Source organism: Macrotis lagotis, chromosome 5, assembly GCF_037893015.1.
Source record: "Macrotis lagotis isolate mMagLag1 chromosome 5, bilby.v1.9.chrom.fasta, whole genome shotgun sequence".
In the NCBI taxonomy this organism is placed as follows: domain Eukaryota; kingdom Metazoa; phylum Chordata; class Mammalia; order Peramelemorphia; family Peramelidae; genus Macrotis; species Macrotis lagotis.
In genome coordinates, this window is record NC_133662.1 from 253,911,316 (window position 1) to 253,937,730 (window position 26,415).

The 26,415-nt window shown below is 48.2% G+C and overlaps 1 protein-coding gene and 1 non-coding gene across 2 annotated transcripts; one reads left to right on the top strand and one right to left on the bottom strand.

The window, feature by feature from the left end:
• Positions 1-1,384: 1,384 nt before the first annotated feature.
• On the top strand, positions 1,385-23,455 carry STX1A (syntaxin 1A). Its single transcript, XM_074190413.1, has 9 exons — positions 1,385-1,525; positions 13,250-13,327; positions 14,414-14,517; positions 17,806-17,935; positions 18,009-18,117; positions 18,253-18,326; positions 21,320-21,457; positions 22,926-23,036; positions 23,214-23,455. Exons 2-9 carry the CDS (start codon positions 13,307-13,309, stop codon positions 23,289-23,291), a joined length of 765 nt encoding a protein of 254 aa, XP_074046514.1. The 5' UTR covers positions 1,385-1,525; positions 13,250-13,306; the 3' UTR covers positions 23,292-23,455.
• Positions 23,456-25,953: 2,498 nt separating this feature from the next.
• LOC141490267 (U6 spliceosomal RNA) lies at positions 25,954-26,062 on the bottom strand. The gene has a single exon (XR_012469124.1). It is a non-coding gene; the product is annotated as a U6 spliceosomal RNA (small nuclear RNA).
• Positions 26,063-26,415: the final 353 nt, after the last annotated feature.

Below are 26,415 nucleotides of genomic sequence, written 5' to 3' on the forward strand. Positions count from 1 at the left end.
CCATGGACCCAATTTCTTTCCTTTGTCACAAATCTCATCTTTTTTCTTCCTCCTACACCATCCTCAGTTAGAGATTTGGGAGCAGAGGTTACTTATCCTCCCTTACAGGTGGGGAAAAGGAAGGCTTCCCATTGGACCCTAGGAAGAATACATTCTCTCCAAGGAAAGAAGGCCATGGGGCAAACCATTAACATAGGGGATCACATGATTACAGACTTGGGGCCACAGTAGGCCTTAGAGGCCACCTGTTTCAACCCCCTTTTTTTTACAGAAGAGGAAAATGAGAATTAACAAGGAGATGTGACTTATACAAGATTGCACATGAAGTAAGAGAAAGAATCAGCATTTAAACTCAGATCCTGTGACTCCAAACCATTTCAACTATACCAAAATGCTTATTTAAATGAGGTTGAGATCATAGCTGTTCCCCACCCCAACCCAAGGCCAATTAGACGGGTTCTCTAAAGGAACTTACCCAAGGCATCTCCCCAGACAGAAAATTTCCAGGTTATTTAGCCACCACAAAAGTAACTTTCCATCATCACCAGAGATAAGAGTAAGTCCTCCAGGGACTAGGGCCTTAGCATAAAATCTCTCTCTCTCTCTCTCTCTCTCTCTCTCTCACACACACACACACACACACACACACAGAATCCTACAGAACAGTAGAGAGCTAAGGGCTAAATTGGGCATTGTGAAGGTCTGAGAAAGGAGAGATTCATAGGGGCTGGTGTGGTCATGGAAGGCTACCTGGACAACATGAAACAAATCAGCATTAAATGAAAGGTCAAATTTGACCTTTGTGAAATGGTGATTGAGAATGTAGGCTTCACAGCAGCTACAAGAGAGCAAGGATTAGGTGATTTTTGTCTCCGTATTGCCACAGAGTGATCTTTAAAGATGAACAATGTGGCATGATGAAAATTGAACACTAGGGGGCACTAAAGGGCACAGAGAATGGAGTTAAGAGGACTCCTCTTACTGAGTTCAAATCCAGCCTCAGATACTTACTGGCTGTGTGACCCTGGGCAAGTCCCTTAACCCTCATCTGTGAAATAAGCTGGAGAAGGAAATGGAAAACCACTTAGTATCTTTGCCAATAAAACCCCAAATGAGATCACCAATAGTGAAAAGAGCATTTTAGAACCAGAGGACATGAGTTCTAATTCTCTTTCTGCCATTTGCTAGAATCTTCGGCAAATCATTTAACTTTTTATGACTCACTTTCTTTTTCTATACAGTGCTGGGTTGATCTAGGTCACTTCTGAGGTCACTTCCAGCCAGCTCTAGCTACCTTAGGTACCTCATAATTGATCTGACAGATGGGGAAGAGGAGCAGTTCACCCCATGAGAGAAGGAAAGAAGGCAGGAGAGGATGCCTTGCCAAAATCAGCGTGGTAGGCTTGCTGACCTCTTAACATCTCTTCCAGTCCCTAATTTAAAGCCCTCTGAGAATAATTGACATTTTGATCATGTTTTGAAGCTACACAATACCTCTGTTTCTCACTGGAGCTTCACAACACAGGTATGATATTCTCATTTTATAATTGGGGAATCTGAAGCCCAGAGAGGTTAATTTGTGTGACCAAAGAGATCACACAGCTAGTAAGTATGTAGCCTCTCTTATTAGAAGATAGGATTAGACTTGTGTTTTCATTGGTGTAAGGATCTCCTAGGGTGAGGACGCTCCTCCTAATGCACATCAACATTTTCCATGTATTTTGTGGCCTGGAGTCCTGAGATGCCTAGAGCCAGTATGTGTCAGAGACAGGACTTGAACCCAGGGCCTGCTGGACTTCAGGGCAGTCATCATTCTGTCTCTCACTTCTTTTCTTATTATTAATTTGATTAAATAATTGAACTGGATGCTATGTTCTAAACAGAGTCCCAGGTTGCCCCCACTGTGTAATGACCCTAAAGCATCTCTACTGCCCCACTAAAGGACCAAAATGAGTGATCCTATAGTAGAAAATGGGGTCCACATGTCCTTCTTTCCCTCCCTTGCCCCATGTCATTGAAGCAAGGTACCCTCAAGTGTCCTACAGAAAGTATGACTGCAATTCCCAACTCTTGGCAGTTCCTACAGTTTGGGAAGAGCGGAATGAGGAGTATGTGGGAAAGAGCCAAGAAATCCAAGTCCCCTAACCCAAGGATTCCATGATTGCCTCAGTAGCACCACAGTTGGGGTGGTTAAGACCTAGTAGGACTGGGTTTTATTTTTTTAGCTAAATTTAGAGAATAAATGGGGGTGAAAAGATGGCCCAACGTTCTCTCCTTAGGGTCTAGTATGAGGTGTTCCATTCTGCTACCCCCCCAACATACCCCATCTCTTTTTAGATTCTACCCCTTATCCCTAGCCACTAGATTGTATGTTCCTGGAGAACAGGTCTGCCTATTGCATCTCTATGTTTCCCTAGCACTCAGTAGATATTTAAGAAATCTTTATTGAGTCACTTATCTAACATCTTCATGTTGAACAAACCTTCTTTGCACATAATCAGTTCCCCCAATATATTGAAAATAGGGTTCAATTTATATTACACTTCTGTCCAACTGCCTTGCTATGGAAAGAACTTCCTCTCTCTGGATCACAGCTTCCGCATCTGTAAAAAAGGGGTGACTGGATTGTTTTGCCTTGACATCTTAAGTACTGTGTTCAGTTCTTGAGGTAGTTCGATGGCCTTGTGGATAGAGTTCTAGACTTGGAGTCAGGGAGACCTGAGTTGGAATCCTGTCTTATTAGTTCTGTGACCCTGGGCAAGTCACATAGATGCTATGTGCCTCAGTTTCCTTCTCTGTAAAATGAGAGTAACCACGGCTATAGAAAATCTTGAGCCCATTAAGTAAGAGGACAGTGGTCAACATAGAAAGAGACCTAGATAGCAGGCTTCCTTTCATTGAAAGAACTCAGAGTATTTAACCTGAAAATGAGGAGACCCTGGTTGAGATGGGGGAAAGGAAAAGGAAGGATGAGATTTCTTCCATAAGACAATCATCTTATGGAAGAGTTATGGGATGCTATCTGCCTAAGACCAGAACTAAAGACAATAGATGGAAGCTACAGGGAAGCAAATTTAGGATTCATACAGTAAAAACTTCCTAGTGATTAGAGTCACTCAAAAGGGGGATCAAGCAGCCTAAGGAGGGAGTAGTGTCCTTCACCAAAGGTCTCAAAAGTGGAGATCATTTGTAGGAGATGTAGTAAGAGGTCCAGGTTGATCCCAACAGCTTCTGAGTTTCCTTTTAACTAGGATTTGAGGACCTTAAACCAAAAGTTCTTTCAGGTGAGAGACCCATTATTTTTCTGTAGATAGTTTTTGCCCAATTTCCCTTCTCAGCATGGCCTCTCCATGTAAGAGTTCCCCTTTTACTTAGTGGGTGTTCTGAAAAAAAGAAAGAAGAGTAAGAAAAAGAGAAGGGGGGGGGGTTTCTCTTCCCATTTGGTAACTATGTCTCCTTGAGTGAGTAGCCTCAGACTTCAGAAATGAGATAGGCTAAGAATAGATTTTGGGATTTTGTTGGAGTTCTTTCTACCAATACAGATAGGCACCTCACTGAGCAACCTACAGCTCTGAGAGAGGAAGTGATCTTCCTCAGCATTTGGCAAAGGTAGGACTCCAACCCCAGTTCTGGTGCCTCTCCATAAAATTAGAAGGGAATAAGAAGGCTGAGGATCCTCTCACTGCATAGGTATTTGACAGAACAAAGAGAGGTCTCTACATATAGCAAGGGAGATCTGAGCTGGAATACCTGGATTAGAGACTGGCAGTGGGTATGATGGAATGGTGTAAAGATGGTTGAATTGAGAATCAAAGCCCTGGGGCGGCTAGGTAGCACAGTGGATAGAGCACCGGCCCTGGAGTCAGGAGGACCTGAGTTCAAATTCGATCTCAGACACTTAATAATTATCTAGCTGTATGACCTTGGGCAAACCACTTAACCCCATTGCCTTGCAAAAAAAAAAATATCTGAAAGAATCAAAGACCTACATTTGAATTCTGACTCTGATGCTACTAATTGTGTGACCTTGGACAAGTCATATCATATCTTTCTGGGCTTCAGTTGATTTATCTGTAAAATGCAGAGATGGAACTAGATGGTCTTCCAGCTGTAGGTTACCTATGAGCTCTAAAGTCCATTCATAGATCTGTGATCCCATGATCACCTCCATTTCCAATAACCAACGCATTCTCAGTGCCTCTTGATTTCTCCAGGAGTCCTTGCACTCTGCCTCTAGCCCTGGGCTTTAGGGTGGAGGTCAAAAGAGTGTGAGAGAGCATTTTTGGAATCCCTTAGCACCTTCTCTTTGAGCCCAACTCCCCCTTCCCACAGTTCTGACCCATCTAGTTACCTTCTGTGCTTTTGTAATTGGGACTTTGATTAGTCATTCAAAAGGATGGGGGAGGACCACTTGTATAGCCACTAAGAAACTGGTGACAGCAGCTCTCTGCTCAGCGCCGTCGGCTGGGATGAATCAATTTGTCCAAGACTGACATCACCCAAAGGGAATCATCCCTGGAGTGTTGGCAACTTCCTTCCTGCCTCCTGTAAGAATCACAGAATCACAGGGCTCAGATTCTTAGAATCCTTGATGCCTCAGGCTGGAAGGAAGCACAGTGGGTCACTGGGGCCACTCCCTGCTACTAAGCACCACAACACAAATGGGCATCTTTTGTCTTAAGGATTTCTGGGGATAGAAGCCCCCTCCAACCATATCCCATTCCAGGGTTTGGACCCTGATTGGTCAAAAAATTCTTCCATATGTCTGACCCAAATCCTTAGGGCCTGTCTCTTTCACAACAAGAATGATAGTAAAGCATCTTCCTCAGAAAAGCACAGAAATATCTCCAAAACCATAATTAGGTCATTACTCAACCTTCTCTAGTGAAGCAGAGAGGAAAGAGGTCTGACTTTGAAAGCAGAGAACCTGGGTTCAAATCCTGACTTCATCACTACCTGTGTGACTTTAGGTACCGTAGCATCCCTGGAGCTCAGTTTCCTCATCTGTAAATGAAGGGATTGGATTAAGAAGAATTAAGTCCATAGAGCATCTGTAAAATGAGGCTAGATGGCCTCCAATATCTCTTCTAGCTCTCAATTTGTGATGCTGATTTCTTGTCTGCCTTTCCATCGTGCTTTTGAGTCCCCCCCCCCCCCCACCTCCTAGGTCTATTCTGGGTCTTCTCCCATCTAAAGAACACTCAAATTCCTTCAGTCTTTCTTCTTAAGCTAATTTTCCAGCATCTTTTCTCTGATCTTTTCTCTGAGCACCAGCTCCTGTCCTGTCTCTACACCCCCAACTTTTGGGGGAATGAGGGAGTTAAGTACCATTATTCAGTTCATTTTATATATATATGTAAAACATGATATGAGTGGCGATCTGGCCTGGTGAGTACAGTCTCAGCCTTGGATTCAGGCAAGACCTCAGTCTATCCTGGGTCTCACCTTTAATTTGTAATGGCTGTATGATCTTGGACAAGTCACTTAACCTCTCTGTGATCTCAGTGCCCAGTGACCTCCTACTGAGGACAAATGATTGGATAAACACATTCAAACTAGAATTTCAGGGAAGGGTTGTATTCTAGACTGTCATATCTAAAAAAGACAGGAAAGGGAATCTAGGCCAATTTATTCACTCTGCAAAGGAGTCAGCTCAGGTCTGGAGAAAGAGACTTATCCGGGTCCACAATGAGAGATGGAGGTAAGACTAGAACCCAGGTCCCCTGATTCTCAATCATTTCCCTTCCTACTATATTGGGCAACCACAAAATACACTTTTTTTCTCTTGGGTTGTTTGGATTCTAAAAGGAGAGACTGGGGGAAGCATTCCCAAAGGAGTGACTTTCTAATGGTGGAATTTCAGGCTGGTGGCAGATGGTGGGGTAGATATTTTGAGGACAGGGGAAGCTTTTCTCAGGCCTCTCACAGCTTCACATGTGGGTGACCGCCTACTCTGCCTACACATATAGCTGTCCTGTCTTGTTTCTCCCTGGTATGTCATTCTTCCCCTCAGCCCCTCACCATCTCCATCTTCCCAAAATAGCCATGGTACAGAGAGAAAGAGCAGCAGGCAAGGGGTTATATTAATTTTGGCACCAGTCAACAGGACTTCTGGGCAGTCTGCCTGCTTGGCAGGCCCCATAGGCAATGTTAGACTGACTGAGAGCTCTCTGTCTAATGAACCAAAGGCCAGAAGCTTCTCTTGGAGTTACTCTGCAGAGAGAGGATGCAAAGCAAGCAAAGGCCTGTGGTCATAGTTAAGTTGTGTGTGTGTGTGTATGTGTGTGTGTGTGTGTGTGTCTATGTCCTTGTCTGTGTGGGTAGTAATTAGAGCTCAATTTGTGAGCAGATCTAGGGGTCAATATGGGACTGGGAGTTCCATTTAGGACAATAGTAGGGGTTTCCTCTCTTACCAGTCCCATCTCAGCAGGGTCCACTGAATGCTGGAGGCACCAGGCAAATCAGCCCTCCACAGGAGATGTAGATGTATGAGCAGGGCCTGCCAGGAGACCTCAGAACTCATCTCCTCAGACATCATCTGGAAAGCGTGGGAGACCAAGGCATGGCAGGAGTCCCTGGGTTTCACCTCAGAGAGGGCCCAGAAATGTGCCAATTGTGGAGCACCTGTGGCCAGCGCCATCCCAGGCACACAGGGCTCTGTGTATAGAAGCTTAAAAAGTGATTGGGGGAGGGGGGAGGGGGAATCAGGACAGGTTAGACCTGGGACTAATTGTGTGTGACAGGTTTTCCAGAGCCTTCACTGTAAGACTTGAGGACAGGGTATGGCTATATAGCAGCGATAGGGGCTCAGAACCACGGACAGGGGCTAAGCATCGGTACCACGGACAGGGAATGAATTGCCAAGATTGCAGGGGCAAGGCTCAAGGCTTCTAGACTACAGCACCCATGGGCCTGATCCTTTATCCCTAGCAGACATCTTTTTTTAAATAAGTCATTCATCACGGGAACTACTTGAAACATTTTAAACAATGACAGAACCAATTGAATGTGTATTCATAAATGTTTTACATGGCCTTCAATTCTTTTAGTTGCATAATTCAGAACTAGAAAAGACCTTGGAAGTCATCTCATCAAAACTACTGCTTTTATAAATAAGGAAACTGAGCCCCCACAAGGGAACATGACTTGGCCATGGTTACAGATAATAAGCGGCAGAACCAGGGCCTAAATCTGCCTTTCTAATACCATATCAGCTTCCCCTTCAGTACCCCATTCTGCCCCTCCCCGCATCTAGAACCTTTAACTTGGCAATGAATTCCCCCTTCTCTGCCCCCTGTTTCCTTAGCGTCATTTCCCCACTCATCCCAGTTCACAACATGAGAGGAAAGCATGGGTGGAAGGAGTTAGATTTAGAGGCACAGGACCTGACTTGAATCCCAGTTCTACCATTTAGTACAGGTGACTTTGGACAAATAACCTCTCTGGGCCTCAATTTCCTCATCCCGTAAAATGAGGCCTTTCATATCCCTTCCTGTTCTAAATTGCTCTTGCAGTGATCTCAGAGCACTTGCTTTGTTTCAGGAGTTCAGAGAGGCAAGGGCTACCAAACTCATTAAGTTTCAGGAATTAGAGCATAGCTAAGAAGGATGGAAGTCATGGGTCAGTCCTTCTGTGAATTGGTTACTTTTACACAGCAGAAAACTTCCCTGGCCTGAGACTGGTCAGTGATTCCAAAGTACACATTAACTCCTAAATCTGGACACAGATTGAACCCTGGCCCCCAGTCCTAATCTCAAACCCTGATCCCAGACTGAGCCACAAACTTTGCCCACCCTCCATCGACCTCCTAAATAGAAGGCAAGAGGGAGCAGCCCAGAAGGTGTGAATAGCTCAGTGAAACCCTTCCCCATTGCTGGAGAGACAATTCAGCTCACATCCTACCACTGGTGTGGAGGAGGAGGAGGGAGGAGATGGGAACAACCAGATGTACCTATTCTGTTTACCTCTTTGCGAGGCTAGCATTTGGCTGGGCAGCCTGAGATGAGTAGTCCATGGGAGGGAAAACCTGCCTGTCATCCAGATACCTGGCCTGTTCCTGTGGGAGGGCTGGGAGCGAGTTGCATATGGATCCTATTGTCCCCTGTAATGCAGCCTCCCAGCCCCCCTTTGTCTACTTCTGCCCTAGACTTTCATTATTCATTCTTGAGAACAGAGCTGTCTGTTTTTCTCAAAGGTTCTAGCCACTCCCTTTTCCTGGTCCAGTCTCTCTCTCTCTCTCTCTCTCTCTCTCTCCCTCCCTCCCTCCCTTGGAACTGAGAGAAAGGAAAAGTGGGTAATGAAGAGGTCATACTGGGAGGCTTGATGATGAGAACGCCTGAGTCCTCTCTGCCTCAGACACTGACCAAGAAGAGTCAGGTCTTGCCTTCTTGCCTCAGTTTCCCCAGGGAGAGATTCACTGACCTTTATTGGGCCAGATCAGACCTAGGAGAATTCAGTTCAATACTTGGAGATGCCCCTCCCCAGCTTCTCTGTCTATGGGGTGCCACATAGCAGCAGCAAGGCTGAGTGAGGGGTTTATTTTAGCTGCCGTGGGAGGAGCCGTGACAGCCCAACAGCAGAAGGCTTGGAGATGTTTCACACCCGCTTCCTTTACCAACTTCAACTTCCCACCTCCCACCTCCCTCATCCCTCCTCCTCCTCAGCAGCTTGGACCGGGAGTTCCAGATAGCCGTGGCCCCTGCCAGAGGAGCCTAGCAGCCATCCCTCTGGGGCTGGGGTGGGGGGGACCAGAGGTACTCCATGGACAATGAGAGAGCCATCGCGACCTCTCCTTCCTCTCCTGAAACCAGGAGGTGAACAAAAGTGTTTTGCGAGCCTTCTCTCATTAGAATCTCATATCAACCCACAGGCACTATTATCGCCATTGAGCAGATGAGAAAACTGAGGTCAGAGCAGTGTTGGCTGAGATCATACAGTGTCAGCGGCAAGAGCCAAAGCTAAGCTCTTCCTGACTCTAGCCAGTCCCGTATTCTACAGCTCTCAGTCAGAAATCCCTCCCTATGATTTCTGTGAATCACCTGTCACATCAGACATGATACCGTTCACAACAGGGGATGATACAATTAACCAGCAAGGTTTGAAATGCATTCCCTGCTACCTTTGGATCCATTTACCCTTGTGGCACCTACCTGGCCCAAGTGAAATGAAAATAAGATTTTAGTCCCTCAGGTACATCCTTCAGGAACATCCAACTGGAAAACAAAAGGGTAATGGGTCAGGGGTTCAACATCCATCATAGACAGCGCCTCCCGGCCCCAGTCACTGCCCCGTGTCTATGAAGGCAAGGAAGTGGCTCTTGACTTGATACCAGACTCGAGGAGCCCTGTAGGATCCTTGAAACTGAAACCCTCCAGTGCCAGGGACAAAACAGCTTCCCCTTACCAGCTGTGCCCAGCCTTACTAGGCCTAAATCCACACATGAGAGATTGCCATATCTTTGACCTTCAATGTCACTGTCCAGGTGAGAGAACAAAGACTTACAGCCAGAAAGGGACCTCCAAAGCCTTTCATTTGATGGATGAGGGAGGTGAAGCCCAGCAAAGGGGCTTGTCTAAAGCTATGTTAAATTAATAGATGTAAAGCTAAGATTCAAATCCAGGGCCCCCGACATCATGCTCTGTAGGAGCTGCTTTCTTGCTATAAGCTCAGGTTCGTGTCCAGGAATCTATCTGGTCTCCTCCTACCTCCCCACCCTGGACTTAGCCCTGCTGAGTGGGGACCTCTTAGGTTGACTAGAAGGCCATCTGGGGAAAATGAAGACAACCCCTCCCTCCACGAGGGAAACTTTCAACCATATGGTGGAGGTGGCCCTGCTCCCAAGCCATACAAATTACAGACCCTCATGGGCAACTCCTCATCCCAGCCAGGCCTCACCGTCTCCATCTGCAGGATGGATAGACATACCACCATGGGAGTGGAAGGAGGGCAGCCTGGAGCAAAAAAACACAATTTTGAGGAAGGGCGCAGTAATGACAGTTCTGGGTGGGTGGGCTGCCCTGTCTGGAGACAAGGAAGCTAAAGGTGTAATTATTCCTGATGGGATGACTTTTGTTCCACTGCTCCTAGGGGCGGGCAGGCAGGCGGTTAGGACTGGCACCAGCACCTGCTCCCTTCTCCCAGGCTGGGGGAGGGGCACTCAAAGGCACCTGCATGAGGAAGATGCTTCTTCGTGCGCACACGCGACACACGCACACACACACACACACACACACACACACGAGTGCCTAAGGGAGGGAGAAGCAGCTGTGGCTTCTCCCTATTAGTGCCCCTCTGACCCCATTTTTCCCCTTCTAGTGGCCTCCTCTGCTTCCCTCTGTCCATTGTGTCTGCTCAGACACAGGGGAAGGAACCGGGGAGGGTCTCTCAGCCTGGCCGAGGCCCCCAAGACGATTGTACCGGGGGGTTGGCCCCAGTGTTTATTTCCACTGCATCTCCCCAGGGTAGGCTGACAGAAGTCGGGGCATTCCTAACCCCTTTCCTTCCCTGCTTCTCCCCATCCATGACCTTACCCAGACTTTCCCTGGTGGCCCCACCCAGCCCAGCATAGAGAACTCAGGAGGGGAACAGGGGCCAGCTGTCAGACCTCCCAAAGGACCTCCCCGGAAAGGGAGCCTGGAATCAGCCTTTGTCTCAATTAAAGCGCCACTGCCTAGAGCCCCAGAGCCAGGAGCCAGCATGTGACTTCCCAGGGCAGCTGCCTGAAATAGGCCCAGCAAAGGGGCCCTGCCTGAGCAGAGCAGGAGGGGGACCCTGGCCCACCGTGGGCTCCTTCTGGCTCCCTCCACTGCTCTATCTATGCACCCCTAGCTCCCTGTGTCATTTTTTCCCCCTTTTGACAGTTTTTTTTTTAACCTAATCACTGATTTCTTCTTCCTGGAAAGGAGTGTGCTCTCTCTCTCTCTCTCTCTCTCTCTCTCTCTCTCTCATTCTCTCTGTCTCTCTCTCTCACTCTTCCTCTGTCTCTTCATCTCTCCATCTTTCTCTCTCTCTCTCTCTCTCTCTCTCCCTCTCTCTCTCTCTCTCTCTCACTCTTCTTTCCTGTCTCTTCATCTCTCCATCTCTCCATCTCTCTCTCTCTCTCTCTCTCTCTCTCTCTCTCTCTCTCTCTCTCTCCCCCCTCTTCCTGTCTCTGTCTCTCTCTCTGTCTCTGTCTCTGTCTCTCTCTCTCTCTCCCTGTCTCTGTCTCTGTCTCACTCTCTCTCTCTCACTCTCTCTCTCTCTCCCACTCTTCCTTCCACTGTCTCCTCATCTCTCCATCTTTTTCTGTCTCTCTCTCTGTCTCTGTCTCTGTCTCTCTCTCTCTCTCTCTCTCTCTCTCTCTCTCTCTCTCTCTCTCTCTCTCTCTCTCTCTCAGCTGACCTCTTTTGCAATTAGAGTGTCAGCCAGGGACTGACTGACTCCTAGGTCTCTGCAACCCTAAGGCCACCTCTCTATCCACATCCATGAGCTTTCAAATGGCTGAGGGGCAAACCTAAGGGACCAAAGCTAATCTGCTCCCACTCAGCTCCCCAACTCCCCTAGGTCATGCCTCCTGGAGAAGCTCAACCTTCCATCCTGCTGATAACAATGGACTTGAGCCAGATTCAAAAGTGATGGAGAAATTTCCCTTAAATTACATATAAATAAAAATACAAACATAAATCATCTTACATTTTAAAACACAGTCACTACGCAGACAGTGGGGTCTGACACCACTGGTCTCACCACAAAGGGTTTGGCTGGCTCCACATGGATAGAATGTTTAATATCAAAGAACTGAATGGGGGGAAAATCTCGTATCTTTATAATACTACATATTTTAATTTATGCATTTAAAAACATTTTTCTAAGGGGACCAAAGGATTCAGCAGTCTTCCAAAGCCTGTGTCAGTAACAAAAAATGCTGAGACCCATGCCCACAAGGATGGGCCCATGGGATGATGGCACCAGCAAAGAATCAGTCAGGGAGATCTGGGTTAGTTTCAAACAGTTCCATTTCTCAACCCCCATTTTGCTCATCTGGAGAATGGGACAATAACACCCATAATACCTCCTTCACAAACTTTTGTTTTTGGAGGTCCAAGTCTGATAATGTATAAAGAGTGCATTGCAGACCTTGTGGAGCTCTTGCCATTGCTTTGGTGGTGACAGGGGTCAATCAGCAAGAACTTATTAAGTGTCTACTATGTGCCTGGCACTATCTTAGACCCTAGGATATAGAGATAAAAATAAAACATTCTGTGCCCCCACGGAATTTATATCCAATCAAGCATATTGACATATGCACAGATGAGTAAAGACAAATCAGCTAGCATTTCTTAGCGTCAGATTTCTTCAGCCCCTCTGGGTTTCAGTTTCTCATCTGTAAAATGGAGAAAATAATTGCATGCACCTCCCACAGTTACTTTGAAGATCCAATAAAATCATATTTGTGAGGTACTTTGCCAACCTTAAAATGTTGTATAACAGTTGGCTATTATCATCATCATCATTATTCTTATTCTTATTATCATTAAACATCTAGTGTATGCCAGACACTATATAAAGTGCTGGGTATACAAGGAGAGAGGAGAAAGGAAGAAGCATTTATTAAGTGCCTACTGTGCACTTCGCACTATGTTAAACTCTATAAATACCTCATTTAAAACAAACAAACAGGCCCTGACTTCAGAGGGCTTATGTTCTATCAAATGATAGATGATAATTGATGGACTGGGCTGCTAGGTGGCGCTGCATTGGACAGAGTGCCAGGCCTGAAGTTAGAAAGATCTGGGTTCAACTTGGTCCCTATTAGCTGTGTGACTCTGTTAAGTCACTTCTTCCTGTTTGCCTCAGTTTCCTCATCTGTAAAATGAACTGGAGAAGGAAATGGTGCACCACTCCAGTATCTTTGCCAAGAAAACCCCAAGAGCTAAAATGGAGCTTCATGCTGCCAGTCTGCAGGGCTCATTAGCACTTGAGGGGGAGGGAAGGGAGAGGATGAAGTCCAGAGAAGTCCAGACTGAGAACAGCCAAGTCCACCCCTCCATCACCTGTACATAGCCCTTAGAAAGCTCAAGGTGTCTCCCCGAAGTCCAACACCAGAGTCACCAAGCTGAATCTGCTGCTAAATGGCACCATGGGAACTGGTTGGCTTCAGAGGGTGGCACCATGCATGTGGCAGTGGTCCCCTTCTTCCCTGGCTTGGGTCTATCCATAGGGGCATTGTATGTCTCTGCCTACATGAATAGCTATTTGTGTTTATGTGCAGGCAAAGGACAGCGATGATGATGATGAGGTCACTGTTACCGTGGACCGAGACCGCTTCATGGATGAGTTCTTCGAGCAGGTGGGAGTCCAGCATGATGTCCCTGCCCCCAGCTGAGTCTCAGCCCCACCTAGGGACCCCTAGGCAGAGCAGTACCCCAGCTTTGACACCCCTCCTTTCACTGACATCATTAATTCAACCAGCAACTATGTACTAGGTACAATATTAAGCGAGGGGGGGGGCGGGATAATGACAAAATGAAACAATCTCTACCCAATAGGGGCTTACATTCTCTCAGGGGAGAGACAACACCTATGTCTATCATGTATCTACTGCAGTGGGTATGCTCACTGCATTGGTCCATCCATTCTTGTATCTACTAACCTATATATACATACAAGTTGCATGTGCACACATATGTTCTGTGACTCTACCTATGGCTACAAGATCTCTGAGAGCATGGAAGAGGTGAAAGGGAAACAGATTCTTCCTCCTCACTGATTCCAAATGATGAGAATAAAGGGTAATTCCTGAGGCTTCTCCTTTGAAGTCTCTGCTCTGATGATGGACTGAGGGGGCCCCAGAGTTGAGTACTCCAATGTATAAAAGTGTTAGGAGAAGAAGTTGAGGTCAGGGCTATCTGGAGAACCTTGGTGAGATATCAGAGGTAGTCCTGAAGAGAACAGGGATCAAAATCCCACCAGAAATCTGTCTACTGATTTCTTGTTTTCAAAGCACTTTCAATACTTTATCCTAGACTTGGAATCGGGGAGACTTGGGTTCAGATCTCACACTGATACTTAACTGTGTGCCCTGGGACAAATCACTTAATGTGCACCCTCTCTCAGGCCTGGCTCTAAATCTGTGATCCTTGTAACAGTAATATAAGGTGGGATGGATTCATCCCTTAGAGAGTTATCTGAGTTCCACAGAAGAATTGATTTTCCTAAGATCACACAGCAAGAGATAGGATTAGAATCCAGGCCTTTGGATTTATAAGACTGCATGTCACATTGTCACTTCTGTCCATGGAGGGGTCCAGCCCCCAGCTCACTGCTCCATTCCCACCCAGGCTGCTTCCAAACCCCTTCCCCCGGATCCATCCAGGCCCAGTCATGCCTCCCTGACTTGTCCCCCCCCCTAATTTCTCGATAACCACCTCCCCAGGTGGAAGAGATCCGGGGTTTCATCGACAAGATCTCAGAGAATGTGGAAGAGGTGAAGAGGAAACACAGCGCCATCCTCGCTGCCCCCAATCCTGATGAGAGTGAGTGGGGGTAGGCACTTGGAACATGGGGGTGAGGCCTCCCCTGAGAGAGCAGACTTCAAGGCCTCTGACTCTGCAGACGGGGGGAGGGGACCACAGGACTAAGCATGAAGATGGCAAGCTGGGAGCAGCCGAGGCCATCTACTCCACACCCTTCATCTTACAAATAAGAAAGCTGGGGCCCCAAGAGATCAAGTGACTTATCCAAGGTTACACAGGCAGGCAAAGTCAGAGATGGGATTTGAATTCAGGTCTTTCTATTCCATAGTCCATGTGCCTTCTGTTATCTGTCCACAGTGCTTCCTTGGGCAGCATTAGGAGAGCTTTTTTTAGAAGACTCAGAAGTCCCTGGAGCCAGGCCCTCTTCCCCTTTACTAGATCATCTGCCCCAGGGAAGCAGGCAGAATCAGACTCTCCAACCTGTGCCCCTTCTCTCCTGGCAACCGTGCTCCCAACCCGTCCTCCTTTCCTGCCGTGTTGGCAGGCAGCACCCTGTCTGCCTGTCCTGGAGTCAGGGAAGCAGCTGCGTTGTCTGGGAGGAGACTGATGAGGTAGCCACACACGCACACGCGCACACACACACACACACACACACACACACACACACACACACACACACACACACACACACACACACGCCACACCTCCCCTTCCCAAGAGGAGCAGATGGCAGTGGAGGCCAGGGCTTGCTGCTGCTGCTGCTATGGAGGATGAGGAGGATGAGGAGGATGAAGGTACTCATGTTGCTGCTGCACATATCAGTTATCTGGGGGGAACCAGAATGACGATGGGTCTATGATAGGTCTACCCATTGTCCCCACAAAGAAGAGTGTACGTCTGTGTCTCTGTGTGCCTCTGTGTGTGTATGTGTTAGGGCCGTAAGGGCAGCCTCGCAGCAGGACCCCAGGGATGGGATCTCATCCCCACATTGACACATGCTCCCCCCCATTTCCAGTCTTCAACCCTTCTCCACTATGTTATTGATTACCCTGTACCTTTAAATAATTTTATACAATTTTATACAATCTGATAAGTATTGACAGAGACTTTCCATCTGCATGCTTTTTTTTGATCTTCCCAGCAGCCTCATGGGGGAGACGCTGTTCTTATCCCTGTTTTATCAAATAAGATAACTGAGGCAGGCAGAGGTGAAGTGACTGTCCCAAAGTCACCTAGCAACTAGGGATCTAAGACCAGAGCTCGCTCCCCTGCGCCCTCTAGTGGTCATGGCTGTACGGTTCCCCAAGCACTGCCCTGAATCTTGGAAAGACAGAAAAGCAGTGTCCTTAGGATTGGGGGTACAAGAGAAATATGAAGAGTTCCTGCCCTCGAGGAGCCCACATTCTAAAGGATCGTGTGTCCTATTTTGGGAGCATTTAGAAAAATGTATTTGCAAAGGGAGTCATTAATGCCCCTCCAGAAGGCTAATCCCAGTAGGAGAGTCAGCTGGTAAGGATGGCTCACTTACTTGGGGCAGTCATTTCCTCTTCTCCAGTCCTCAGTTTCCACATCTGTAAAATGAGGCGCTCTCTAACGATCCAAACTTCAAAGGCTCAGAATCTTCAGATCCTAAAAGCTGAGCAGCAGTTCCCTTGTAGATCAGGGGAGATGCTCAGAGATCACAAGTATAATGGAAAGAGGGCTTCATTTGGAGCCAGAAGAGCCAAATTCCTATCCTGGCTCTCCCACTTATCGACCTGGGCAAGTCTCAGCTGATTTCAGGGCCTGGGCTTCTTTCCTTTAGAAACAAGGGACTTGGGTGGCGGCCAGGTGGCGCCGTGAATAGAGCGCCGGCCCTGGAGTCAGGAGTCCCTGGGTTCAACTTCGGCCTCAGACACTTCATAATGACCTAGCTGTGTGGCCTTGGGCAAGCCACTTAACCCTACTGCCTTGCAAAATCCAAAATAAAGGGGGGGGGGGGGGACTTGGCCTGGATGGGCTCTGAGCTCCCTTCCAAATGAGATAATACACAGGAAGAACTAGATAAACGTTAGCTATGACTCTTATCCCAGGTCCAGCTCAATGATGCTATCATCTTTGAGGCTTCCACTCCCCCTGTTGCATTGGATTGAGAATGGAATTGGGATACACCCCACTGAGCTTGCCATGGGGATGTGACCAAGGGACTGTCCAGAGATTTCTGCATTATCCCCAGACCCAAGACCTTTATATAACTGTATTTGTCCCTAGACATTGCCTGGGAACTGAATACATGCTCACTAGGGTATACTCCAATCTACCCCCCCCACTACACCACTTCTGGGGTTAGGAAATTTTTCTTGGGGGTGGGGGAGGGAAACAGTCCTTCAAATAATCAAAAAGTGCCACTCATGCTGTTAAGAGTTGGCAATGGGACAAGGAGAGGAATGAGAGACAAGGAGGGGGTTGGGAGACAGCTGTGATCTGAATTGAACAAAGATTTCTCAGATGCCAATCCTTGGAAAAGTAAGGAGAAGAATTCTCCAGCTGCTCCACTCTGAGACTTATCAGAAAATGTAATCACAGTGACAGGCTGAAGAAGGGTGCATGTTGGCAAGTGTTATGTTCTCTGTGGGTGCGTGGACCTGCAAGTGTGGATGTGTGTCCCCACAAGGGGAAATGGATAGGACTATAGTAAGGGTGTGTGTGTGTGGCAAAACACTCCAGTGTCTCTGCCAAGACAACCCCAACTGAAATGACTGAACAACAAACTCCAGCTGACACCTTCTGGCTCTAAGTTTCTGTCGGTTCGCAAAGAGGGCCAGTCTTGGAGTTGTGGAGCCCTGGGCTCTGGTCCAGCTCCTGCCACTTATAATCACAGACCTAGAACTGGGCCTCCAGTCATTTAGTTCAACCTCTTCATTTGAAAGATGAGGAAACTGAGGCTGAGATTTGAAGGTCAAGGTCCCATAATCAAAGACCTACAGCTGAGAGGGATTTCAAAGGTCATTTAGATCAACCTTTCCATTTTACAGATGAGATAACTGAGAACCCCCAAGAAGGTATGAGTTGCCTAAGCTTACATATATGGTGATTATTACTCTCTGACATTAGATCCCAGCTCCTCTGACTCAAGTCATTGCTTTTTCCGGGTTACCTCTCTTTTTCACTGATTTACTAAGCTTTGTGACCCTGAGCAAATCATCTCCCCTCTCTATGCCTCAGTTTTCTCATCGGTAAAAGTAGAAACCCAGTCCCCTTCATCTCCAACCTATGGGTATATAGCTCTTCCTGAAGTGGGATGAAGGTGGGGAAGGATTTGTGCTTTTCCACTGTCCAGCCAGGGAAGAAGATGAGACCAGATTTAGAGGAGGGAGAGAGAGAGAGAGAGGGATAAGACTGGGAACCACAATTCTTGGTCCTCCTCAGGTATCGAGCAAAGTATTGAGCAGGAAGAGGGATTGAACAGGTCATCTGCAGATCTGAGGATTCGGAAGACACAGGTGAGTAGGGGAGGGTGTGGGATGGATGGATGTTGGGGAGGCTGAGCTAATCTGCCTACCTGGTCCCTCCTAGCATTCAACGCTGTCCCGGAAGTTTGTGGAGGTAATGTCTGAGTACAATGCCACCCAGTCGGACTATAGGGAGCGTTGCAAGGGCCGAATCCAAAGGCAGCTGGAGATCAGTAAGGAGACCATGGGAGATGGGCCTGGGGCTGTGGGGCTGGCAGGGGTGAACTAAGGAGGCTGGGCCGAGGAAAGAAGGGAGGGGGACAGAAAGCTATCTGTCTCACCTCTTCTGGGTTCCTTCCTCCATGCAGCTGGTAGAACCACCACAAGTGAGGAACTGGAGAATATGTTGGAGAGCGGGAACCCTGCCATCTTTGCTTCTGGGGTAAGTGGTCCAAGCTGGGCCCCTTCCTTTTTTTCCAGAGGTAGTGTGGTTAAGTAGCAAAAGTAATGAATTGGGGGGTGCAGATCCTGTCACCTTTACTTTCCTGACCTTCCTCCTCTTTCAATGAGGGGCTTGTTAGCCTCTAAAGCCCCTCCTAGCCCTGTGACCCCAAGACCTTTTTGATCTCAGAAGAGAGATGATAGAGATAGAGACAAAGTCTAGTCTACAAGAGAGATACTGCAAGCTTAGATGGGCATTCAAGCCCTGATGACTATGGAGGATTCCTTCTCCACTCTGGGCCTCAATTTCCCCCTCTGAAAATTTAGATGATTTTTAAGCTTTCTTCCAACTTGAAATTGATGATCCTGGATCATTATTTTACCTTCTTTACTTATGTCCTTTTTAACTCTATTTTTTCCAGTACTTAGCATTATGTGTGGCAGATAGGTGTTTAATAAATGTTGATTTGATTGATTTCTTTGTTATCAGGAGTTCCCAGTTAGGAGCTCTGTCTACCATTATAGATGGATACCAATAGTCTAAGATATCTGTCTGGGTATACTGAAAGATTTCAGTCATTTACCCAGGATAACAAAACCAGGATATGACTAAGGTAGAATTTGAACTCAGATCTTCCTAACTCCAAGGCCGCTTCCTTCCACTAGTCTCTCTCTTTCAGGCCTACCTAGGATAAATCAAGAAAGCTTTCCTAAAGGAGACAGATAGTGATGCAGGCATTTGGAGTGTCAGGGTTCTTGACTTTCTCTGTACTAGACCCAAGGGGCAAGGCAGGATGAATTCAAAGGAGATGAGCTTGGGCTTGGGTGTTCACCTCATCTATAAAGGTGCAGGTATCACATTTGCAGATGACACCAATGTAGGAGGGAGAACTAACAGGGTGGGAGACCAAGTCAAGATCCCAAAGTATCTTCACAGCTGAAGGTACTTGGACATTATTATCATAATGATAAGTGTAAGTCCTTCATTTGGAGCACAAAATGAGTCTGACTGAAAAATGTATGGGATTTTCAGTAGACTCCAAGGCCAAAGTGAGATATAGGCAGTCCTCCACATCTCAGCATATGAGGCTGAGAGGAAGGGACTGGGATATTTAACAGGGAGAAAATTGGGGCATGATAGCTCTCTTCAAGGAGAGAGGGTTTTTTTTAGATTTTTTCAAGGCAATGGGGCTAAGTGGCTTGCCCAAGGCCACACAGCTAGGTCATTATTAAGTGTCTGAGGTCAGATTTGAACCCAGGTACTCCTGACTCCAAGGCGGGTGCTCTATTCACTGTTCCACCTAGCCGCCCCTAGGGAGAGAGTTTTAGGGAGAGGGTTTCCCAAAAGGAAAGGAGGGGAAAAGGGACAGAAAGAAAAAGAGAGAGAGAGAGAGAGAGAGAGAGAGAGAGAGAGAGAGAGAGAGAGAGAGAGAGAGAGGAAAAAGAGAGAGAAGAGAAAAAGGAGGAAAAGGGAAAACAGGAAGGGAAAAAGGGAGAGAGGGGGCATGAAGGGAAAAGAGAAAAACTAAAGAAAAAGGAAAAGACAGAAGGGAGGGGAAGGGAAAAGGGAAAGGAAGAAAATACAATGCATTTTTTAAATGTACAGACGAAAACAGAATGGAGGTCAGAAAGAAACAGCTTTGAAAGTTCCATTTTGGATTTATTATATATTTAAAAGGAAAAGCCAGTTATATGTTATTGTCACAGTTTCACATGAAAGACTCAATGTCCCATGTTATATATAGAAAAAAACTTTTTAATTGGTCATTGGTCAAGACAGATGAGGGTGATGATCAACTATAATGGACTTGCTCATTCCATCAGTGCAATAATTAGGGACAGTTTTAGGGGATCTATGATGAAGAACAGCATCTGTCCAGAGAAGGAACTGTGGAGTGTAAACAAAGACCAAAGATTATTACCCTCAATTTTTTTAATTAAAAATTTTATTTATTTTGAGTTTTACAATTTTCCCCCCTAATCTTACTTCCCTCCCCCCACCCCCACAGAAGGCAATTTGCCAGTCCTTACATTGTTTCCATGGTATACATTGATCCAAATTGAGTCTGATGAGAGAGAAATCATATCCTTAAGGAAGAAACATAAAGTATAAGAGATAACAAGATTAGACAATAAGATAGAAGGTTTTTTTTTCTAAATTAAAGGAAATAATCCTTGGTCTTTGTTCAAACTCTACAGTTCTTTCTCTGGATACAGATGGTATTCTCCATCACAGACAGCCTCAAATTGTCCCTGAATGTTGCCCTGATGGAATGAGTGAGTCCATCAAGGTCGATCATCACCCCCATGTTGCTGTTAGGGTGGACAATGTTCTTTTGGTTCTGCTCATCTCGCTCAGCATCAGTTCATGCAAATCCCTCCAGGCTTCCTTGAATTCCTGTCCCTCCTAGTTACCCTCAAATTTTTAGAAAATGTTGTCTGATATATTACATAATTTTGCTTTCTCTAATATTTTATTTCTTCCTCAAGGATATTTTTTTTCTCTCATCACATTCAGTTTTGATCAATGCATAGCATGGAAACCATGTAAAGACTATATCAGATTGCCTTCTGTGGGGAGAGGGGGGAGGGGGAAATGGTAAAATTCAAAACCTTACATAAAAATGATGGGTAGAAACTACTATTGTCTATAATTAGAAAACAAATAAAATATTTATATAATAAAAAGAAAGAAAAAGACAAATGAGTTCTGTGTTCAAAAGGGAAAACAAATGCTGTAATGTTTGCAGTACAGTATTCATTTTCTCGCACATGTGAGTGTGTGTGTGTGTGTGTGTGTGTATCTTATTTGATTTTTGTTAGGTTCAAAAGCAAGAAAATCTCCTAGAAGGGGTGAAGATTAGGCCCACAGGAGTCCAGGCTCCTCCTGACTAGTCCAGATCTTTGGCCTCCGGTCTGGTATATCAAGGCCCCCAGGTGAGTCCCTTGGCTGGGCCAGCCCCCAGTCCCAATGGCCCTTCCTGTCTCCTCCAGATCATCATGGACTCCAACATCACAAAGCAAGCACTGAGTGAAATTGAAACAAGGCACAGTGAGATCATCAAACTGGAGAACAGCATCCGCGAGCTTCACGACATGTTCACCGACATGGCCATGCTGGTGGAGAGCCAGGTGAGCTTCGTCCTGCGGCGAGGCGGCACTGGGGGATACTGGCCTGAGTCCTCCAGATTTCCTGCCATCCCAGGCCACCAGGGAAGGCTCGCCTCTTTGCCGGCCTTTCGTTAGGACTGAGACTAATGTGCGTTTGGCAAGGGGGAGGGGATCCCAAATGTTTCCACCTTTAACCTCACCCACCATTTCTGTCCAACACGCTGCCCCTGGATGGAGCCCTCAGGTAACAAATAAATCACTGCATGCGCCTCTTCCTAGGACCTACCCACCAGGGCCACCTTCTGCATGGCTGGACTTTCCAAGCTTGGATTCTAGTATGGTCCCCCCTCCTCTGCCCAGCAGAACCTAAACACCTACATAATTCAATCTTGAGCCTATCCCTAATACACACATAGCACACTCACTCACTAATCATAGACTCATAGAATATCAGAATTGTGACCTTTGTAACTGCCTAGTCCACTCCACCCTCAGAGAGGGCAGGCATGACCATGGCAGGACTGGAAGAATGAGCTCCCATTTCCGTGGTGGTTTCACGCTGATAAAACCCTCTCCGGCATCTAGGTGGCACAGTGGATAAAGCACCAGGAGTACCTAGGTTCAAATCCGGCCTCAGACACTTAATAATGACCTAGCTGTGTGGCCCTGGGCAAGCCACTTAACCCCATTGCCTTGCAAAAACCTAAAAAACAGAACAAAAAAAAAAACCCTCTCAAAATAACCCTGGGGAAGAGAAGAGTAGTGAGCATTTTCACCCCCATTTTACGGATGGGAAAAGGGAGGCTCAGAGAGAAAAGGGACATCCCTGATTCTCATATCACCTAGAATTTGGGCCTTGGTCTCCTGGCAGTTGGTCCTTCTCTCTTTGCCATCTTGTGTGGAACTAATGATTCCCGTGTCGCCTCCCCAACAAGAACAGGAACTCTTGGAGGGCAGGGACTGGAGCCTTCTGTATCTCCAGTGGCTGCCACATACTAGGTGCTTAGCCCCCATTTGTTGACTGACTCTTCCAGTCCTCCTCTCCCTCCTCCAGGGAGCAGAGCATGTGGGTGGGGACCAGGGGCTTGCGCTGGGTTCTCCTGCCTCTTCATCTTCCTCTGCTTCCTCCCCTCAGGGTGATGTGAAGGTGGGGGCTTCTCCTGCATGGATTGCTTCTTGGGCTCTGGAATGGGAAGTGCTCTGAAGGAGAAGCTAGAACCACCCCCCCCCCCCAGCTTAGCTCCTGCTCGGATCTAAGTGTCAGCTTCTGGGGAGCCCTGACTTCAGGGTCATAGGTCCAGAACCTTCCCCCCTAAAGATACAGCCTTCCCCTCCTTCCTCTTTCTCATCCTCCTAACTTAGTTTCTCTCTTCTGCCTCAGGGTGCCCTGTAGTCTAGAACCAGCCCCACACCCCTGGCCCCAAAGAGTGGGGCTGAGAGGCAGGTAAGAAGGGGCTGCCCCTCTAGCCTGGCCCCTTTGGCCTCACAGGGCGAGATGATTGACCGCATTGAGTACAACGTGGAACATGCAGTAGACTACGTGGAGCGGGCCGTGTCGGACACCAAGAAAGCCGTCAAATACCAGAGCAAAGCCCGCAGGGTGAGTGGGGCTGAGGCTGGGGTCCCTCGTCCTTTCTGATCCCCTCCACCCAGGCTTCTTCTGGAAGCAGACGCAGGTTTCCAACCTCGGCCCTGGGAGCTGGCCCAGCTGGGCCCCCATCCTGGCCTCCTCCCTCTCCACCCCCTCTTCTACCCATTGTTTTCTTTTCCCCTGTAGAAGAAAATCATGATTATCATCTGCTGCGTGATCCTGGGCATCATCATCGCCTCCACATTTGGGGGTATCTTTGGATAGATTCTCGGCCCTCCCTGTCTCCGCCACTTTGGACCATCCACGACAAGGAGGTGCCAACAGCTGCTGCTAACCACTAGGGCCCCTGGGGAACCGTCTCCCCCACATCTTGGGGCCCAGAGCCCCTCCCCCCTTGTGCTTGTACGTTCCCCTCCCCTCCACACCACAAGGGCTGGCCCCCTCCCAGAGCAGCTGAGCCATGTCATGTGCATGATCTCATTGTAACACTGTGTGTGTCTGTGTGGAAGGGGCATCTGGACCTGGGGGGACGAGGGGCTAGAAAGTGGGGGTGGGGTGGGACAGCCTGGGGAAGGAAGGGTGAGGACTGTGGCTGCAATCGCCCCGCGAGGCCACTGAGAATTCCCCAAATCCACCCAGTTTGCGGGCCTAGAGAGAGGGGTGGGCCGCCGGGCACCAGACGCCTCAGGCTCTACCCATTACCTTAATGAGTCTGGCCTGGGCAGGGCTTCCAGACTCTCTTCCCAGTCCCAGCTCAGGCCTGGTCTCACCTCCTTCAGCAAGCCCCAGGCCTCTGCCCCTTTCTCTGACCTTTGACTGCCCCATCCTGAATCAAGTCTAGCAATGGCCAAAATAGGGTAGGGGCCACTTGGTGCTGTTGCCCACTTCTCAGGGAGGGGCGAGCCTTGAGGGGCCGGTGGGGTAACACTGCTGATCACTGCCAGGCTGGGTTCAGGGCGCTGCCCGGGGTTTGGACCTCCACCCGCTCCAGCTCTTACTCACAGCCTCTGGCTCATCTCCAAGAGACCCTAGAGAAAAACCAAGAACACCCAGGCCCATCTCTAACTCCCACCCACCTCACAAGCCTGAAGGGCAAGCCTTTCTCCTGCCCCCTCCCCTTGGAGATCCTGAGATGGGGGGCAGGCAGCACAGCCAGACCCTGTCTGGGCCTTCTCTCCAGCACCCTCAGCCCTTGGGGAGGGGGTGCCCCATCTATGTTGCATGTACAGGGCAGGGTCCCTGCTTCCCAAGCTTCACTGTGCCCTCTCCCTCGCTCGACGTGCCTTGTGCCAGGCTGGACAGGGCTGTCTCTGACTCAGTATTCAACAGCCAGTGGGGGAGCCTCTCCTGCCCATTGTTGGGGACTCTGGATGAAGTTTAGAAACATTCCACTTCAAGCTGCCCTTGCCCGTCTCTCCCTCCTCTCTGCAGGTGCCCAGGCAGGCACGAGTTCTTGGCCCATCCTTCCCCATGGGGGGTGGGTATGTGCGTGTGTTCATGGTGCCCTGGCCAGGCCGCATCTGGGCCCCTGCCACTCTAAGGCTTCGCTCCAGCCCAGTGACGTGGCCCCATCCTGGGCTGCCTTCTCTTACAGCCGCTGCCCTGCCCCGTCTCCTCTCCCTTCTCACCAAAGCTCTTGGTGCAACCAGCTGCCCATTTTGTGAAATTTTTATGTAGAATAAACATTTGTATCTGTATCAGGTAGAAGGCTCCGGCTCCCTTGCTCTATTTGGGACGGGAGCAGTTACAGAACTGCCCATGAAGCCCCAAAGTCCATGGTCCGACTCCTGCCCCAGCATAGGAGCTAAGGCAAGTCAGTCAAGAAATGGCATAAGGCAGCTAGGTGAAACAGTGGATGGAGGCTGAGCTTACCCTCAGGAACCTAGTTCAGGGTGCCAGCGCCACCACTGAATACTGGAGGCCAACACTGGCATCAAATCCAATCCCTAACTGGGCAGAATGGACTTGTGCCAGACTGGAAGGAATGTCGGGGCTCCAGTCAGGCAAAACTGCCAACTGGGAGGGGAGGGGGTCCTGACCCTCTCCATGAGCTGATGTCAGTGAACGGGTTCACTGGCTCACTGAAATCAGAGGAAATTGTAGGAGAAAAAAGCAAACCCAGACCCAGAGATGGTGGGATTTCACTTAGTCCAACCCCCTGATCTTCCAAGAAAGTCATGTCCAGAAAAATGACTTCACCAAGGTCACACGGGCTCTCCCAAGCTCCATCCTGTCCAACTTTGGTGCCAGTCTCAATTCTTGACTCTCACCCCCATGTGTCCAGTCAAGGCCTGGTCCATTCTGCCTCCACACTCCCTCCCTGTCCCCTCTCCTCACACAGGTACCACCCCCACCCTGGCTCTGGCCCTCCTCACCTAAAGGTCCCCCTGCATTATTTCCCCACCCCTCTTCCTCACAGCTGCTAAACTGGTATTGCTGGAGCTTGGTCCATCATTCCTTGCTCAAGAAGCTCCATGGCTGCCCATGCCCTCTAGGCCTCAGCAATCTGGCTCCATATTCCCTGATCCAGCTGACTCTCCCTCCTGCAGTCCAGTCCCACCCGACTGACCTGGTCCAGGTTCTCAACACTCGACCTCCCAGTTTCAATCTTTGGCTCTTGGGGGGGGGGGGGTGTCTTCTCACAGCTGCCATGCAGAGTCCCTAACTTGCTGGAAGGGGCAGCTCAGGTTAATGGCTACAAGAGACCCTTTTTGCCCATCTCCCCCAAAGATTATTATTCTGCACAAGTAACCAGTTGGTTGGCTGGTTCTTGTCAATTGTTCTCAAAGAAGCCCAAAACAACCTCACCATATTTGAGACAAATGAGTGTGTCCAACTGTGACTGACCAGGCTAAGGTGACCTCCGGATGCTCTACCACAGGTCAGGGCCCAAACAGTCCACATGAAGACCTGGGGTGGGTTCTCTAAACTTACACATCTCCTGTTTCACAGATCTGTGTCCTCCTTGCACAGGGGCCATGCTAATCTTCTCTGTATCATTCAAATTTTGGTGTCTGTGCTGCCGAAACGAGCACATACACTTCTCACGTTTCCTTGGAGCTGCTTCCATTCTGCCTCACAGAGCACAGGCTCCTGTCGGATGAGGGCACACCATGCTGGGCAGGCCTGGGACTGAGCCTGGGTCTCCCATGCTGTAGCAGAGCTAACAAAAATAACTCCTGCCAAGCTCATCCTAACATCTGGTACCCAGAGTTCTGTACCCCTTTCTCATTTATTATGTATGTAAGGATAAGGTTTTGTTTTTAGCCTCACCTTGAGGACCGTAAATGAATCAACATCAAAGTTAATTCTGGCTCCCACTATAATATATAAGATAGACCTTTAGTTTTGGGAAGTTTGTCCCCTTCCCTATGGAATGTGAATCAGC

Bases quoted from the DNA above. Each gene is read 5' to 3' on its own strand.
- STX1A (XM_074190413.1), top strand. From the start codon at position 13,307: ATGGATGAGTTCTTCGAGCAG. The intron at 17,936-18,008 runs GTGAGTAGGGGA...GGTCCCTCCTAG, and splicing joins TGAGGATTCGGAAGACACAG to CATTCAACGCTGTCCCGGAA. The intron at 18,327-21,319 runs GTAAGTGGTCCA...TGTCTCCTCCAG, and splicing joins CTGCCATCTTTGCTTCTGGG to ATCATCATGGACTCCAACAT.